General features: G+C 36.9%; 2 protein-coding genes across 2 annotated transcripts; one reads left to right on the top strand and one right to left on the bottom strand.

Moving 5' to 3' along the window:
• The first annotated feature begins 1,181 nt into the window (after window positions 1-1,181).
• LOC115978071 (ABC transporter G family member 25) lies at window positions 1,182-11,821 on the top strand. Its single transcript, XM_031100098.1, has 3 exons — window positions 1,182-1,431; window positions 1,748-2,579; window positions 10,569-11,821. The coding sequence occupies exons 1-3, from the start codon at window positions 1,303-1,305 to the stop codon at window positions 11,591-11,593; spliced, it is 1,986 nt and encodes a 661-aa protein (XP_030955958.1). The 5' UTR covers window positions 1,182-1,302; the 3' UTR covers window positions 11,594-11,821.
• A 2,057-nt stretch (window positions 11,822-13,878) lies between these two features.
• LOC115963402 lies at window positions 13,879-14,730 on the bottom strand. The gene has a single exon (XM_031082390.1). The coding sequence runs from the start codon at window positions 14,728-14,730 to the stop codon at window positions 13,879-13,881; it is 852 nt and encodes a 283-aa protein (XP_030938250.1).
• Window positions 14,731-18,844: the final 4,114 nt, after the last annotated feature.

The raw sequence follows: 18,844 nt of genomic DNA on the forward strand, positions 1-18,844 counted from the left end.
CATGGCTAATCACCCAATCACTCACAGAGCAATAAAATTTGGAAAATGATTTAGGCGGTCAAGGTATGTAATAAAATCAAAACTTTCATTTGGAGAGTTTGTAGAGATATACTGCCTACTAAAGCAAATCTAACTAGAAGGAAAATTTTGTTTGATACTGGATGTGAATGTTGTGAGGATGGGGTGGAGTCAACAGACTATATCTTGCTAAGCTGTACTTATGCTGACAAGATTTGGAAGTCCACATGCTTGAGGGAAATCATGTCTCATTGCATAAATCTTTCATTTGTGAATGTGGTTGATCAAATAATGCAAAGGAAAAATGATCCAGAGATTGCAATATTTTTCACAACCAACTAGATGATTTGGAATAAGTAAAATGAGGCTTGCTACAGTACTCCACATCCTGATCCCCCTTTTCTAGTCAAGTCTGCTACAACCTATGCTTTAGAATATTTGGAAGCTAATTATGAAAAATTTGTCTTGAATAATTATAAGATAATCTTGTTTATCTTTGACATTTCTTGATGTAACTTTGCATATAATTGCTGGTTTTGATAGGTGAAGAGAAAGTTCCATAGCTAATACAGTTTTAGCATGGTTAATCTATGATGTTGCCTTGGTTTTGTATAAACTTATTACTTTCTTTGAATAAATTTCTGCCGTTTATTCTTAAAAAAAAAAACCACGTACATATATATCTTCGTATGTACTCGCCATATCTTTTGCCGAATCTAACAATCTGTATTTAAGATACCGAATGTAAGTCATGCCCTGTAGTAATTGCTCCACACCCTCCCCACTCTCTCAATCCCGAAGTCTCCCCCTCATCCCAATCCCAATGAAAGTTCCTCTCTCTCTCTCTCTCTCTCTCTCTCTTACTTTATCCCTTCGTATGAGCTTGCTGAGTTATGAAAGTAATAATGGCACCCGTCTTCTCACTTTCCCTTTCCAAAACTTTTTTTTTTCTCCCTCTTACTTAAGAAAGAGAAAGAATCACCAGAGAAAAACAGCTACTTTGCATGAACGCACCTTAAGAAGCTGCCAACTGGCTCTTGGAACTGACACGTAGCACTTGTGCTGTTGCGGTTTCACTTTGACGTGGCATGCACTGAGATCTTAGACCTTCATAAATAGGCTTTGTATTAGAGGTTTCCGCTAGTTCTCTCTTCATCACTAACACTACTCATAATTTTCAAACTCTCTATCTTCCCCCTTTTGTCTCATAACTCATACCCACTATCATACTATTCACTCTCTTTCCTTTCCTTAGAGAAAAAAAAGAAAAAGAAAAAGGAAATAATGCCAGGATTTGATGTCGAAACTCCCAATGGAGATTCATCAAACGGCCCAAGATTTTCTAGAGATAGCTCTCGAAATACGCGTGACTTGCCATCTTTATCGTCTCCTTGTTTTCCTATTACACTCAAGGTAACACAAATAAAGAGAAAAAAGTCCATATCTAATGATTTAGGTATGTTTTAATGGAACATATCATTTTCTACCAAAAAAAAAAAACAAAAAACAAAAAACAAAAACAAAAATCTAAATCCGACAGTATAGCGATATTAATTCTTCAAGATCTAACAATACAGTGATAAGAGTCAATACTATCAATAGTTTAATATTTGATGATTTTATTTTCTGGATGTACAGCAGCAACAGTAAAACCAAGTCATTCCATAGTCATGATTGAGTTGGCCAAATCTTTGACCTTATTAACATTTTTCTTTTGCTGTTCATGCAGTTCATGGACGTGTGTTACCAAGTGAAGATAGAGAACAAGCAAAAAAAGCGCAATTTTGGTTTCAAACGCATGTTTTGTGATGGACCCACACAAACAGTCGATCAAGAACGAACAATCCTGAATGGGATCACAGGCATGGTGTCCCCAGGACAAATCCTAGCCGTCCTAGGCCCATCAGGGAGCGGCAAATCAACGTTCCTCAATGCTCTTTCAGGTAGACTCCACCGTGGTCATGGCCTCACCGGAACAATCCTCGCCAACGGTGCTAAACTCAGCAAAACCGTGCTGAGAAGAACCGGCTTTGTGACCCAAGACGATGTTCTCTACCCTCACTTGACTGTGCGTGAAACCCTAGTCTTCTGCTCTTTACTTCGCTTACCAAACTCTTTGACAAAAGAAGAGAAAGCGTCAATGGCTGAGTCGGTGATTTCTGAGCTGGGTTTGGTGAAATGTCAAAACACAATCATAGGGAACAGTTTCATACGTGGGATTTCTGGTGGAGAGAGAAAGAGAGTGAGCATAGCCAATGAGATGCTGATTAACCCTAGTTTGCTCATATTGGATGAACCCACGTCGGGTTTGGACTCAACCGGGGCACACCGGTTGGTCACCACGTTGGGGTCATTGGCTCAAAAGGGCAAGACCATAGTAACTTCCATGCACCAACCATCTAGCCAAGTTTACCAGACGTTTCACTCAGTCTTGCTGCTCTCAGAAGGGAGGTGCTTGTACTTTGGGAAAGGCAGTGAGGCTCTCGGCTACTTTGATTCCGTCGGCTTTTCGCCGTCTTTTGCCATGAACCCTGCGGATTTCCTGCTTGATCTTGCTAATGGTACGTTACATTAAGATTTTATTTCTTGAATATAACGTTACGTTGAATTTTTTTATAGTATTTAATCTGAAGCATTAAATATTTAATTTATTTCAAATAGAGAGGATGTTAATATCTGTCGGTTGAATTAACTAGGTTTTAATTTGGTGTGGCTAACATGATTGTTGAATTTATTTAAAAAGTAAAAGCAAGGTTGGCCAGCTCCATCTTTTGAATGAACGTTTGTTTGTGTGTGTGTCTATTTTTTTAATGTAAGTAGTTTACACTCTTCTATTAGGAAGAATGTACCTTTTTTACTTCGTTTTCCCCGCTTTTTCTTTGGTTTGTTTTGAGGGCATTTTGTAGCACTAGTTATAATGAGGTCATTATTATGGATATTATGTCTAACGTGATCCCTTAGTAGGACAATGTCCCACGCCACACGGAGGCACAAAACCGTGTGATTACTTCTCCATACTCAAGATTTCAGTTGTGTTGGTCATTATTACTGACCAGGCTTGGTCCCTAAAGAACCCAAATGATGGGCCACACTGATCTTGGTTTGTGTCACATTGATGGTGCATTGATTATCTCCTTTTGCCACAACATTGGCCTAGCTAGGGGTGTGATAGTGTAACTCGGCATTCTTCATGTCATGCTCTAATAACTTTTAATCAATATATAATTTATTTCTTTCTACCCTTTTATTTAATTTCTAATTACTATACTTCCAATTAAATGAACCCCTGACAAATCCAGTGGTGTGTCGGTGGTGAATGAATAGTGTTGGTGTTGGTGGCAATGGTGGAGGACTTTATAAATTTATAATTTTTTTTTTTTTTTAAATTCAAATGAAATGGAAAGGCAAAGCCTTTTAGGAACTGTGGTGGATAGAATCGATGACACGCGTACTAGGATTTGATTTTATTTCCATATTGAGTATTTTTGGTTGGAAAATAATTTCTTGATGCACACTCCATGTGTCCTCTTTGCTGTAATAATTCCATTTTCCTCAAACAAAAGAACACGTGTCCTCTTTCCTTGAGTTTGACGGTCTCCAACTTTTCTTTATTTATTTATTTTTTGCCTTTTGGCCACCTCGATTTGACTCTTTATGCTCCAATCCTTCCTATTCTTTTTAGCTTTATTAATGAATTTATCCCACTATCTTCTTTTGTGCGTAGTGTTATCCACTGCCCATCAGCCACAGGATTAGCAATAGCCGCTGCCTTGGTGCCTCCTTTAACTTAGACATTGTGATTATCTAATATTCCAATCTTGCTTGTATAATTGAGTGATTTTTATTCTCACTTTACATGACATGAAATCTCATTAATTAAATTTATGGTAAAATCTACTATTTTATATTCATATGAGAGGAGAAGAATGATATAGTCCAACGGATCAACACTAAAAAATATCCAAGATTTAGATATTTTTTCACCCAACTATTGAATATAAACTTTGTGTGCTTATGTACATAGTGAATGAATCAGAGGATTTGAATTCCATTTAGAAATCTATAAAGGAAAAACAAAAGTTTTAAAAGCCAAGAAATTAAGGGGCTGCTCTATGCGGGTGGCAGTTCGCCACTGTTTTGAAGCTTTCATTTACAGTGGATGAGAATTAATGTGTCAATCCAATAAAGTAAGAAATATATTTTAAAAAATAATCTTTAAAATGCAATTGTACTGAATCTTTTTAAGTTTTATGAGGTAGAGCTTGCTTTAGCATTCCTCCGATTCCATTCCATTTACTAAATATATAGTAAATAGCTTACCGTACAAGAGGTTGAGTTTTGGGTTTATTTTTATTTTGGAAATGTTGGAGGGGAAGCTTGCAATATGCGAATCATTTTTTATGCCTTTAAAAGCATTTTTCCAATAGGGATTTCACTTATGGATGGAATATGGGTCCCAACATCCCCCAATTTATAAGCCATGGACCCTACAGTCATGTCCCTTGTCTCGGAATACAAATGACTGTATGAGCTTTGGACAGTCCAAAGAATCATATCAATTAACTTAGGGTAGGTTAGGTGCCCCTAGGAAATGAGTTGACACCTATTAATTCGGTGATTGTAGCAGCGATGATTCATTTTAAACTTTGATGATGAGATCTTCATTATAATGTCATTAGTGTGATCGATTTTTCATTCATAAAAATATTTGATTTATTTTATCTCATTAATTTCACACTTACAGTGAGTTAGAACCCATCTTTTTAAACAAAACAGAGGCACTATTAGGCTATTTTAACTATAAAAGTAACATCATAGTATTTGGCATTTACTATTTTTTATTTTTTTGAGAAAGTATTATTTTTTAATTTGATACTAATAACAATGGAAGAACGAAGATTTGAACCTTGATTTTTCAAATAAAGGAAAGTATGTTATACCATTGATTGAATTATAAGACTTTTCATTATAATTAATATTAGTTATGCACTGTGCAAGAATTATAATTATTCTTAACAAAGCCAAAAGCTTGTTGGGAAGGCTCAAATTTATCTTCTTACCTAGGTAGTCGTAGAGGTAGTGGCAATGTTATTATTCATTGTCGGGTTTGGTTAATATATGTCCTTAAAGCACACATTAATAATTTATCTTTAGAAACATTTTATAGAGAATTGAAAAATTTGTCATAAAAGTTAGTAACTTTTTCATTTCTTCATAAAATGTTTTCTGAAATGATTTACTAATATATTCCCTAAAGACAATGATTTGCCTAGGTAGTCGTAGAGGTAGTGGCAATGTTATTATTCATTGTTAATATATGCCCTTAAGACACATATTAATAATTTATTTTTGGAAACATTTTATAGGGAATTAAAAAATTTGTCAAAAAAGTTAGTAACTTTTTCATTTCTTCATAAAAAGTTTTCAAAATGACTTACTAATATATTTCCTAAAGGCACACATTAGTAAAATCTTTAGAATAATTGAAGGTAAATGAATTCATGGTACAAGGTCTATTAAATATTTCAAATCAAATGGTTGAAATCCTTGTGCCACAATTTATAGTTACGTACTAAGCCTGCGTTTCTAACAAGTCATATCATTTGTTAGGTGATAAACCACCGCATAGTGAATCAAGTCTCTGGCTGTATACAATTGCTTGAAACCTAGGTTTTGATTTGAGTGTTACTCTTCGAAACAAATGCCTCCTAAATGAAAGTTGGTGTCATTTTTGAATGTCTTGGTGGATATGTCACTTAGTAGAGTTGAGAATTAAATAATGCATACAAGACTGTAGAATGAGTGCTCTTTGACTAGGTGCCTCAACTAATGCATACACAAATATATGGGGGATTGTCTCTTAACTTCCCTTTATTTTATTCTTGGACACAATAATTATCAAGTGGATTGTGGTAGAGAAGCCGACGATGAATTAGTTAAAGTTGTGTTTGTTTCGAGGAATTTTTTTTTATAGATTTTTTTAAAAAGAAAAAATCTTGAACAGTATTTAAGAGGAAATATTATTATTTCCCAATTTTTCCAATTTTTTGGCTTGGGCAAGGATTATTATTGCTTTTCCTATAATTTACAAATGGTAAGAAATAGTTCATAAGGCTTCTTTAGTTCTTTTGTCCTTTGGGGAGATTTTTCTTTGGATAATTTTAGAGTTATTAGCAATATATAATCTATAACTAGTGTTCATGGTTTGTGCCAAATGGGGTAACAATATCTACTGGTAGTGAAGCATTCAATCACATCCAAGAAATTACTTAATGGGATTCCATAGGTTTGCATTAGGAGCATTTTAAACTATAGAAAAAAAACATACAAGAGGACAAAGATTAGCGTCATTAATAATCAGCTAATTGACCTTTTTGCTGTGTGATATTGTGATGGGGAATGCACTCATAGCCATAGGATAGGACCCCTAGATTTCTTTCAATTTCATTGTTGTTTTGACCACTGATTTTGTGATATTTCTTGAATCACTAATAATTAAGCTAAGGTAAGTGGTAATTCTATGAAAAGAGGAGTGGCCAACATAAATATACTCCTCGTCAGAAGTGGAGAACACAGTGATTTGTGGACAGAGATTTCTTTTTTTAACTGGACCAAAGAGATTTAAGGCAAAGGGATGATATGAAATAAAGGTGGATCGAGCTAGGCGATGCTCAATATGTATTTTAGAGGACTACGGAAGATAATAATATTAAGGTGGCTGACGCACTTGTTAAGCAAGGATCTAACTTAGATTTTAACTTTTATTATTTTTGTAATATTGTTGTGCGTAGTTAATTAATTTTAGCTTAAATTATCAGATCATTTTCATTTTTATTTATTATTTTTATACGGTTTTAATTTACATGCATATTTTTCATATAAAATAACAGTTGCACACATATATGATCATTTTTACACATATACCATATTGTTTTACATCCAACCCACTTTTAATGCTATAAAGTTTTTTTTTTTTTTTTTTTTTTTTTTTTTTTTTTTTTTTTTTTTTCAGACCCCAAAAAGAGATTCTACATTTTAACACTATCTTATATATTTGTAATCTGAATGGAAAATTATTTTCTTTTACTTCTTCATAATATAAATTATTGTGTTTGGTGATTGGAAAACGATCTTCTAGAATACAGAAAACTAACTGGTGTTTCCGTTGTGGTCACTTAGCCCAGCTAGGATAGAAAAATAAAAAGTATTCTAAAATTTGTACTGCATGTAACGGAACAGTACTAGATATCACTGCCCTAAGATGTCCCATGCAACTTTTATTACACCTGTTAAGACTAGGTACTGCACGTCCTCTACTTCCTGGTTAGACTTATTAGGACCTAGGTTGAAGAGCAACACGTGTTTGGTTGCTTTGAATTGAACTCCATCATGGTTCTTCCAAAGCAACCAAAAGGTTTTAAAGTTTTGTTAGCTTTGGTTTGAAAATTGAAAAGAAATCAAAAAAATAAAAGAGTTTCGTGAGACAAAGATAAACAAAAAGTGTGGTCGCCCTAACTCTAGGGCTCACCACCAACTGTTGACTGTTGAGTGGATTCCCACCATACTTTACCACTAACATTGGTCAGCTTTTGTTTAGTAACCTTTTTTTTCTGTTGTTGTGCTACTTATATGCTCCTACACGTCACTAATTAAGTCTTACACCATTAATCAATTAATAATTCTTTATTGTTATTAATTTATTATTATTGTTCATTTCCTGCCTATTGTCCTTTTTCTTGTCCTTGTTTTTATATTTTATTCTAAAGATAGATATTGTACATGCTAATGTACATTTATCTAGCAACTTACAAGAATCAAGTTTTATTTAATTTAACTGGTAAAGTTTTTTGTTGTCAAATAAATAATTTAAGGTGTAAACTCTCTCAATGCTAAAAATTAATTAGTATATTAGCGTGATAATAAAGATTAATTATCATAGAATGGACATAATTGGTATGTTAAAATTGTATTATATCTATAATAATAAATAATAATAGATTTTTTTTAAAAACGCATCTTACTAGGGTCAATTATATGCCCTTTGTTTGAGATCTGAGTGATCATATCTAGTTTATAAAATCTATGATCTTTGCCCATCATGGATCTTTCTCTCCCTCCACCAATTTTGCCTTTCGGCCTTCCCAAAATCACTGGAGCTTCTCTCAAATTTATTGTTTTTTTATTTTTTAGCTGAATTAAAATCTGTTGCCTTTTAGCTGCAAAGTAAACCCCACTCAACAAAGACTTGTCATATTGAATTTTTATTTTTAAAGCATCTTCTTTGAGTTTTTATTGTACGTACGCGTGTGCATTTATTTAAGTTAGATTTTTTTTTTTCCTTATTTTACTTTAAAATTTAAAAAAAAAAAAAAACTAATTAACAGTATATACAATTATATTTTAGAAGAATTGCTTTAAAGAATGCAATGAACATAGTCAAACAATGTTTAAGATCCAACCACGTCAACTAGCTTAAATGATCACATTAGAATAATTTTTTTTATTATTATACACCTGGTCAATTAAGAATGATGTCGTTTATTATACTCTAGAAGTCTAGATTCTAGAACTCACGGGGAAAAGAAAGCAGCGTTATAGGTTGTCTCTCTTCCATTAAAACGTGTCTCTCTATGATGTACTCTCCACCTCAATTAATGATGAGATAGTAGGCAGCTTATTCCATTTTTTTCAAAATATCACTGTAGACCTTTAGTACGGTGGTCATTTCACAAGTTTATACAATTATATTTTAGAATTGGTCATTTCACAAGTATATACAATTATATTTTAGAAGAATTGCTTTAAAGAATGCAATGAATATAGTCAAACAATGTTTAAGATCCAACCACGTCAACTAGCTTAAATGATCACATTAGAATGATTTTTTTTTTTTTTTTATTATACACCTGGTCAATTAAGAATGATGTCGTTTATATACTCTAGAAGTCTAGATTCTAGAACTAACGGGGGAAAGGAAAGAAAGCGGCGTTATAAGTTGTCTCTCTTCCATTAAAACGTGTCTTTTTATGATATACTCTCCACCTCAGTTAATGATGAGATAGTAGGCAACTTATTCCATTTTTTGCAGAATACCACTGTAAACCTTTGGTGCGATAGTCGTTCCACGAGTATAAATACTTGTGAGGTATGAAGGACAAAGACCGAAATTCAAGTCTCCAAGAAGGAGCTTAACATACATATACACTTAGATTATGCTAGAATAAAATTTCTTTCTTGTAAAAAAAAAAAATATATATATATATATATATATATTTGCAGATTGTTTTTTTTTTTCTTTTTTAAAAGTTTGTTAAAGTGAAATTATATTTTAAAAAAGTCAGAATAAAAAAAAAAAAAAAAAAAAAAAAAAAAAAAAAAAAAACTATACTTAAAAACTAAAAACTAAAAGTTGAACCAAAAAAAAAAAAAAAAAAAAATTGAAGCCAGACGCTACCCTCTCTATTCTCTTTGGTTAATGAAACACCTCTATGGTAAATAACATTTTTGGTGAGCCCAACAAAAACTTCTTTGGTGGATTTGCATATGATTCCTAGGAGGGAGACAAACAGAATTAGAACCAATTACTTGTTTCCTCTTACAGTTAGTTTTAGTGTTTTCTTAAAAGTGATTTTTAAGTTATTATGATATTGAAGAATCTTGGACCTAGATTTATTTGTTTGATTACGTGTTGCAGCATTGTATGAAGATGAAGGATCATCTTTCTTCTTCTCAAATTTTTTTTTTTAAATTTTTTTATTCTTACATTTGTTTGGTGGAGGAAGAATTTGAACCCAGATTCTTTAGGTAAGGAGAATCAAGAAATACTATTAAGCAACAAGACTCTCTTATCTAGTGTTGTATTGTTTACTTGGTTATTGAATATAATTTCAAACTATTTAAAGATATGGAGCTTTATTTTTCGAGGCCTGTACCAATGGTTCCCTCATGTCATTTGCCAATAATTGCAAATGTTCACTAGGGTTTTTGGCTGTGAAATTACTTTGTAATTTGCGCGGTGAACAATCATGTTTTCATGATTCAAAGGTGTTAACTATATGCCAAATTGAAACTACTTCCCTTTGTGTGTAAGTAATTTCATTCCAAGGTTTACAATTAGAAGTAACAACTTAGAGTAATGTTAAGATTGCCACATAAATCTTAGCCGTTCAAACTAATTTATTTATGTCTATGATTGAGTCAAAACTTAGTGATATTGTCTGATATCTTTTATAAAGAGAAATATGATTCAAATCATCTGTCTTCTACTTGTTATAACAATTGAATTATTAAATTAAAAATATTTTACCATGAGATCTATTATTTTCAAAGTTCATCTTTTGGTTAAGAGCTTAAGATACGACATTCAGAATAATTATCCCTGCCCACATTCTCTTTCCAAAATTTGGTCATAAGGATAAGTTGTTGCTGCAAAGGCATTCTCGCCATCCAAGATAGAAAATTTCTTATCTAATTTCTATTCAAAGATCAATATCTGGTTTAGTGGGGAAAGAATCCCAACAAGACACTAATGTCTTTCTTCATTTATGCAGGTGTCTGCCAACATGATAATATAAGTGAGCGAGATAAGCCAAATATCAAGCAAACCCTCTTTTCTTCATACAACACCATGTTGGCTCCAAAGGTAAAAGCCGCCTGTATGGACACTACCACCATTCCATTGAAAGAAACCATTTTTATTGGAGACCATTCTACAAAAGAGCACAGATGCAACAATAGACTCTCCCTTTCCACATGGTTCAACCAATTCAGCATTCTGCTTCAAAGAAGCCTCATAGAACGAAAGCACGAATCGTTTAACACACTTAGAATCTTCCAGGTAATCGCGGCTGCAATACTTGCTGGTTTAATGTGGTGGCACTCTGATTATAAGGACATTCAAGATCGTTTAGGCCTCCTCTTCTTCATTGCCATCTTCTGGGGAGTCTTCCCTTCATTTAACGCTGTGTTCGCCTTCCCTCAAGAACGTGCCATCTTTATGAAGGAACGGGCATCTGGTATGTACACACTTTCTTCATATTTCATGGCTCGAATTACCGGAGATTTGCCAATGGAGCTCATTCTTCCCACTATTTTTATCACCGTGACCTATTGGATGACCGAACTAAAACCAGAATTGGGTGCCTTTCTATTGACTTTGTTGGTTCTTCTCGGCTATGTGCTTGTGTCACAGGGTCTTGGCCTATTTTTAGGTGCAGCTATCATGGATGCCAAACAGGCATCTACATTGGTAACAATCACAATGTTAGCATTTGTATTAACTGGAGGGTTTTACGTGCATAAGGTACCATCTTGTATGGCTTGGATAAAATACCTTTCTACCACATTTTATACTTACAGGCTCTTTATCAACATCCAATATGGAGATGGAAAGAAAATTTCATCATTGTTGGGTTGCTCAAACTCGAAGCATGGACTCAATACAGCTAGCTGCAAGTTTATTGAAGAAGACATTGGAGGGCAAATCAGCCCTGTGGCTAGTGTTGGCATCTTGTTATTTATGTTTGTGGGGTATAGGATATTGGCTTACATTGCGTTGAGGCGCATCAAAGCTTGAATTTTGTATCACTTCTTAAGTGTAATTTTTCAAATGACAGAAGAAGGAACCAGAAGGATGATTGCGCAAGCTAAGCATCACTCATTTTAATTCTGCTTATTGATATGTAGTAGGGGCCATTTTTATTATTTTCTTTCTCTTGAGGCATAGGGACCATAATTTCAACCTGACTGTATTGTACCGAAGATCAGTTTGCAGAAGTAATTGTATAAAATTGAAATAGCAAATCTCTTTATGTTCGTAATTTTTTATAATCATATGTGAGGAACGAACTTCATTCCATTGGCTATGAAATTAATATAAATAGAAAACAATTCTATACTCTTTTTGTTCTTCTTTTCAAACCCAAATCATGCTTGTCTCCTTACCTATCAAAATCCTAAAATCCGCATATTTTCTCTACCAATCCGCCAAATAACATATCAAATCAGCCCTAAATTTTAAAACATAACTGTTGTCCAAAATTTTTCTGTATTTTTTTTTTTTTTTTTGATAAGTAGTAAAATTTATTAATAAGATAGATTACTTCATGCTCATGATGATGAGCACTTCATACACTAAACAGAAGTAATTTTGTGAAATCTATAAGAGTTTTATACTTTGTAAGACCCCACGCATAAAACTAACCAAAAAGAATTCTAATTAGCAATGCTTGCAACAGAATCTTTGATCTATCAGAACCTTCAACGAGCACGCAATCGTTTCTTTCCTTCCAAAAGAACTACATCAAAGATTCCACATTTCAAATTTCTAAATGTACCTCCTATATAATAAACCAATTCCGCAACCTATTTAAGAGAACTGTCACCCTCCTTAGTAACACCAATGGATCCCAAATGTTTTGAAAACCAAGCACAACAAATCACTGACTAAATCAAAATTAATCAACAAAAGATCTATTGTCTCTCTATCTGTTACATCAGCACATGCAAAACCAGCCAACCAAGGTAAATTTTCACTTGATGAGATTATTATAAGTAAGGATTTTTCCCATGCTGCTATCCAAGCATGACTCTTGCCTACTCCTTTTGTAAAAAGTTACGTCCATAACCAATATTAGACTTGACTTAGTGAAATTAGAGCCAGTTAAAGTATGTGAGTAAATTAAAGATCCATTAAAGCCATAGCATATACATTGGGAAAATAGATCTTTCTTTTCTAGACCTTTGATTAAATCAAAGGTTTTTGTTTTAACAAAATTCAATGTTAGGAATAAATCAATTATCAAACTAAAAGTCACATAAATTTTTTTATTTGTTTTTTGTTTGAAAGCTCATGACCCAATTCAAGAGATATTACTTTAGGTAGAAGTAACTTTCGACTTTGAATCGTATTTCATGAGACCAAAAGTCACACTGCATAAATAAAGAATCATTTAAATCAAAAGTTCAGTCCAATATAAATGTAATAAATTATCCCTAACAACCAGTATCCATTTTTTCAAATTGTAGTATTATGTTCACAAGTCGTCTTACAATTCTTACATACAAAAGGGTTTTGAGTCTTTCGACCCAATATATAAAGGTTTGTTATTTCTATTCAAAACCCAAAAGATACCAAAAAAAAAAAAAAAAACTCAATAGTGTAGAAAGAGTAATGGATGGAAATAGTATATATGAGACTTGTAATAGTAATGATTATGATAATGGGATTTGTTGTGCTCTAGGTATATCTTAAGCCAATGAGACATCGCAATCCTCTCTTCCCCCACATTTCCCTCCCTCTCCACTTCCTACTCCCCCTTCTCTTCCCCCAATTAGTAGTGAGGATAGTTTGGTCACTACTATAATCAGTGATCTTCCTAAACTCTCTAAAGTTTTAGAAGAAACAATTCATTTAAGAAAATTCCTGGAGCGGCAAAAGGTGTTGCAAAATGTTTATCATGTGAGGGTTGCAAAATTCCTAGAGCCACAAAAGGTGTTTCAAAATGTTTATCATGTGAGGGTTGCCCAGAACAATATCGTCCTAAAATGAAAACGGCTTGTTCTTTCGCACGTAACATCTTACTATGTGGCTTATTTAAATTTAAAAAGTAGTCTTTGTTATACAAGAAACATTCAAGAGCCATCTTTGGATTCGGTAAGTCCCAAATCTCTCTCTCTCTCTCTCTGTCTCTCTAGTATGCTTGACTGCAATAAGTCTGTTGTTTGCTAAAGATAACTCCATTTTAAAATATCATATATTTTATTCTTTGCTTTGGAAGGTTTTTAATTATAAAATTCTTAGGACTGTTCTCAGTTATATTTTTTTTTTTTGAGAGGAAAGCCCACAAAAGAGGGCAGAGGCTATTCATTAATAAAACCAAGATCTTGGTTGTAAACATCAACAGAATCTGGGGGAAGTTCCTCCATCCAGACTAGCAAAGGATTACAAAAAGATCTACGGGCTAAAGAATGAGCCACCCGGTTGCCCGAACGCTTAACATGAAGAAAAGAGATACAACTAAAGGAAAGAGATAGTGCATGGATATCTTTAAGGAGGTGACCCCAGCCAGAAGAGAGAAGAGTTTTTTCCCTGATAGCTTGTATGACCCCTTCCGAGTCTCCTTCCACCACAACTCTCTCAAAACCAAGCTCTTTGGCAAGCAAGAGAGCTCTTCTCGCTGCCATCACTTCCACTGTCTCCACCGAAGTGGGCAGGGGAATACTTTGTGACAGGGCAGCCAAGACCAGTCCAGCATGGTCACGGATTATCACGCCAAGACCAGCTGAGGAATAGGTTGAGAAAATAGCACCGTCGAAATTGATTTTAACCAGACCGTGGGGTGGCGGTTTCCAGCGGACCGCACGGGCAGTTCTTGGGATCTTTGCATGGGTTGGTCGAATATGGTGGAATTCCTGCACCAATGCACGGGCCTGCTCTGGGATTTTTTCAAGGGGCATGCAGACACTTTTGAAGAATGCTCTGTTTCTATTCATCCAAATCAGGGATATGGTGTTTGCGAATTCTTCCACACACGAAGGATCCTGAAGTGCTAAAGACAAGAGATCAGCAAAGCTGGAGAGGGAGGCAGAAAGCTCTTTAAGCTTTGCAAACTTTGGGAGCCACACAGTGTCGAGTTTTTTACAGGACCACAGAGCATGGACTACTGTCTCGGAATCCAGGTTGCAGTTGGGGCATGTGTCAGCTTGCAGCATTTTCCTACGGGTCAAATTCGCCTTAGTGGGGAGCGAGTCCATGGAGGCACGCCAGAGGAGGGACCGGATTCTGTTTGGAACGTGGAGGTTCCAAATTTTTTTTCCAAGGGCAATTGTTAACTGGTTGGGCAGGGGCGGCAGGGGGGTTTTGAGACTCCCAGTCAAGAGCAAGCTTGTACCCCGATTTAACCGAGTAGAGTCCGTTACGAGACCAAGGCCAGAACAACCAGTCAGGAGAGTCCGTAAAACTCAGCGGGATGGCTTTAATAACTCTGGCCTCAGCTAGGGAGAAAATAGAGTCAACCAGATCAGTTTTCCAGCAATGCAGATCGTGGTCAATTAAGGAAGCCACACGAAGACCAGGATCATGGGAGCCAGGGGGAGAGGAGACTTTACCCGAACCTCCGTTAGGCAGCCACTGGTCCGCGAAAACCATAATATTCATACCATTGCCGACCCTCCACTTAGCACCCCTACTGATGATGTCCCGCCCCCTAAGAATGCTTTTCCAAGCAAAAGAGCCCAAATGATTTTTAGCCTCAAATATGGAACCCCGAGGGAAATATTTAGCCTTGAAAAATCTATAGAACAAAGTGTCTTGGTTAGTGAGTAGCCGCCACACTTGCTTGGCCAGAAGAGCATCATTGAATTTCTGGAACTCCCTAAAGCCCATTCCCCCATTCTGTTTAGGGAGACACAATGTATGCCACTTCACCCAGTGCACTTTCCTCCGGTTACCCCGCTGCCCCCACCAGAATTTGCGAACCATGATCTCAATTTCGTGACAAAGTGTCGAAGGTAATTTAAAACAACTCATGGCAAAGGATGGGAGCGCTTGGATTACCGCTTTTATGAGGACCTCTCTCCCGGCCTGAGAGAGGAGTTTTTCCTTCCAACCCATCAACTTCGACCAGACACGTTCCTTGATGAAAGCGAAGCTAGCCCTTTTGCCTCGCCCCACAAAAGAAGGGAGGCCAAGGTATTTCTCGTATTGCTTTACCTCCGGAACCCCAAGAAAGTTAATAATGTCTTCCTGAGTACTCGCTGGGGTTGCTTTGCTGAAGAAGAGTGTCGTTTTCTCACGGTTGAGCTTTTGCCCCGAAGCTGCCTCATACTCTGAGAGAATGGACTGGATGTGTGTGCACTCCTGAATAGAAGCCCTGCAGAATATGAGGCTATCGTCTGCAAAAAATAGGTGAGTTAAACGCGGACCATTTCTACAAATAGATATGCCGCGGATAAGCCTAGCCTGGGCTGCACTCTCAATCAAGGCATGGAGGCCCTCAGAGCAAAGAAGGAACAAATAGGGGGAGATTGGGTCACCCTGTCTGATACCCCTGGTCGGGGTGATTTTTCCTGAAGGGACCCCATTGATCAAGAGAGAGTATGAGACTGTTGTGATGCACATCATCATCAAATTAACCCAATTCACATGAAAGCCCATTTTTAGCATTAATGTTTTCAGAAAAGACCATTCTACCCTGTCATAAGCTTTGCTCATGTCGAGCTTAAGAGCCAAGAAACCAGACTTTCCAGATTGACTCTTCATAAAATGGAGGGTTTCATAAGCCATCAAAATATTATCAGAGATTAGTTTTCCTGCTTGGAACGCACTTTGGTTTTCAGAGATTATACTAGGTAGTAACCCCTGGAGTCTATTAGCTAAGACCTTCGAGACCAATTTATAAACCACATTACACAAACTAATAGGTCTAAACTCAGAGATACGTTCAGGGCTCTTAACTTTAGGTATAAGGGTTATAAAAGTGTGATTGATATCAACCGGCATAGAGCAATTATTAAGACAGTTTAACACAGCAGATATAACATCATCACCAACAACCGACCAGTAAGATTGGAAGAAAATAGGAGGCATACCATCCGGGCCAGGGGCCGAGAGCGGTTCCATATCTTTTAGGGCTGCATCCACCTCCTCTCTAGTGAAGACCCTAGCAAGGTCATTGTTCAAGTCCGCTGAGATCACTGGCTGGATAGAGTCAAAGATTGGGTGGTTTTCCTCCGGACTACAAGAGGTGAAGAGATCACGGTAGAAAGCATTAGCAATCTCTTGGATTTGGTTCTCAGCCGTGCACCATAAACCCTGGTTATTTTTAAGCCCTTGGATTCGGTTTCTCTTGTATCTTTGGGAGGCCTTGCTATGGAAGAACCGGGTGTTGCTATCCCCCGATTGAAGGAACAAAGAACGAGCACGCTGAAACCACATCTTGCTTTCCTTGTCGAGGAGCTCATTGATAACCAACTTAATGTCACGGACCTGGTCATAAGAGCCGCCCCTTGCAGCAGCCTCCTCAGCAAGGGCAAGCGACTTTGATGCCTCTGTAAGTTGCCTTTTGATGCTCCCAAAGGTAGACCGGCTCCATTCAACCAGCTTGACTCCACACAAGTTAATTTTTGAAGCCACAAGGGTCAAGTCACACACAGGGGAAGGTAAACCCCAGGCAGCATTTACTGTGTTCCCACACCCAACATCCTTCATCCACATGCTTTCGAAACGGAACGGTTTATTTTTGCAAAGCAATATCCCTTCAGGCTTGATGATAATAGGGTTATGGTCAGAGGCATTGGAGTGTAAGTGTTGAACCCGGGTGGCTGGGAAAATTTCCAGCCATGCATGGGTGGCGAAGGCCCGGTCTAGTCTCTCCAATATCAAAGACTCACCCCTTTTTCCCCTCCAAGTAAATTTCTTCCCCGTGAAACCAAGGTCAATGAAACCAAGTTCATCAACCACATCCCGAAACGCTTCCAACTCCACATCCCTTCGTTGGGCCCCGCCGAGTTTCTCATGAGTTCTGAGGATCTCATTAAAATCCCCTGCACAAACCCAGGGGAGATGGAACTTGTTATTTAGATTACGTAAGAGATTCCATGTTTCCACCTTTTTTCTAGAATCCGGAAAACCATAGATACCGGTAAACCTCCATGCATCCACCTGACCATCATTGACTATTGCATCAATAAAATTAAGGGAGGAGCCAACTATTTTAATACTAACAGAGTTTTTCCAAAAAAGAGCCAAACCTCCAGCTCTAGATATTCTGTCCACTATCCATTTCTCATCAAAATTAAGGTCATCACACACTTTGTCTAGCCTATCTTTATCTGCCCAAGTTTCGGCTAAGAACAGGACAGAGGGGTCTTGTGCTCGCACTAAATTTGCAAGCTCCTGAATCGTACGGTGGTTCCCAAGCCCCCGCACATTCCAACATAGGCAACTCATTGATCCCGGCGGGGCTGGGAACCAGCCTCCACCGATGGGGTAATGTTTTCTTTCTGCTCTAACGTAGCCATGGCTCTGCGTTTGGGATGTTTTGTGTCACAGTGAGGGAGGAGAGCCACTCTTTTTCCCAGAGCAACGTTGAGGTTCTCAGACTCCTCAATAGCACCCACTTGTCTCATGATCCTAGTCCATTTAGTAGAAGAAGTGGACGTTGGCTTAGGCAAAGATGGGCTTAAGTTTGAAATATTAGCTAATGGGTTACTAATAATCGGGGAAGGGGTGTCACAAGTTGGGCTGGGCTTGGATGGGCCCAACGGTGTAGGAATTTCAAGATTGCAAATGGGAGTGGGCTCGTACCTTTCAATATCTCTGTCCAAATCTTCCAACGTCTCCTCAAAGGTTTTTCCCGCTTCCTTAGCAACATCCATCACTAGCTCACTAGCTTGCACGTGACCTTCCTCAGTCATGTCACTCTGAACCACCTCTGGGGGCGTCGGACCTTTCTGCTGAAAAACCGGATCCATCATGACTTCTGGATTTAAAAAACTCTCTTGGTTTTCGGGACGGATAACCACCAGAGAGGGGCTGTCAGTCCGAAACACCATTACCGGACCTTTGTTGCTCTGTATCGGATTAGGGAGCTGATTGGTTTTCTTGCTTTGCACTTTCAAACCCGGAACTGTAACCAGCTTGCTCCTTGATGGCAAAAACGGAGATGCTCTTAACCAGGGGCCAAACTGAGTGTTTTCCTCTCCTTGGTTTTCTTCACTATCATATCTAAGCTCACAGTTTTGTTCATCATGCGAAAGACACCCACATCTGTAGCAGAGGTTAGGGAGTCGTTCGTATTTGAAGGGAATCCATAAATCTTTCCCA

Source organism: Quercus lobata, chromosome 2 (genome assembly GCF_001633185.2).
Source record: "Quercus lobata isolate SW786 chromosome 2, ValleyOak3.0 Primary Assembly, whole genome shotgun sequence".
Classification (NCBI taxonomy): Eukaryota; Viridiplantae; Streptophyta; class Magnoliopsida; order Fagales; family Fagaceae; genus Quercus; species Quercus lobata.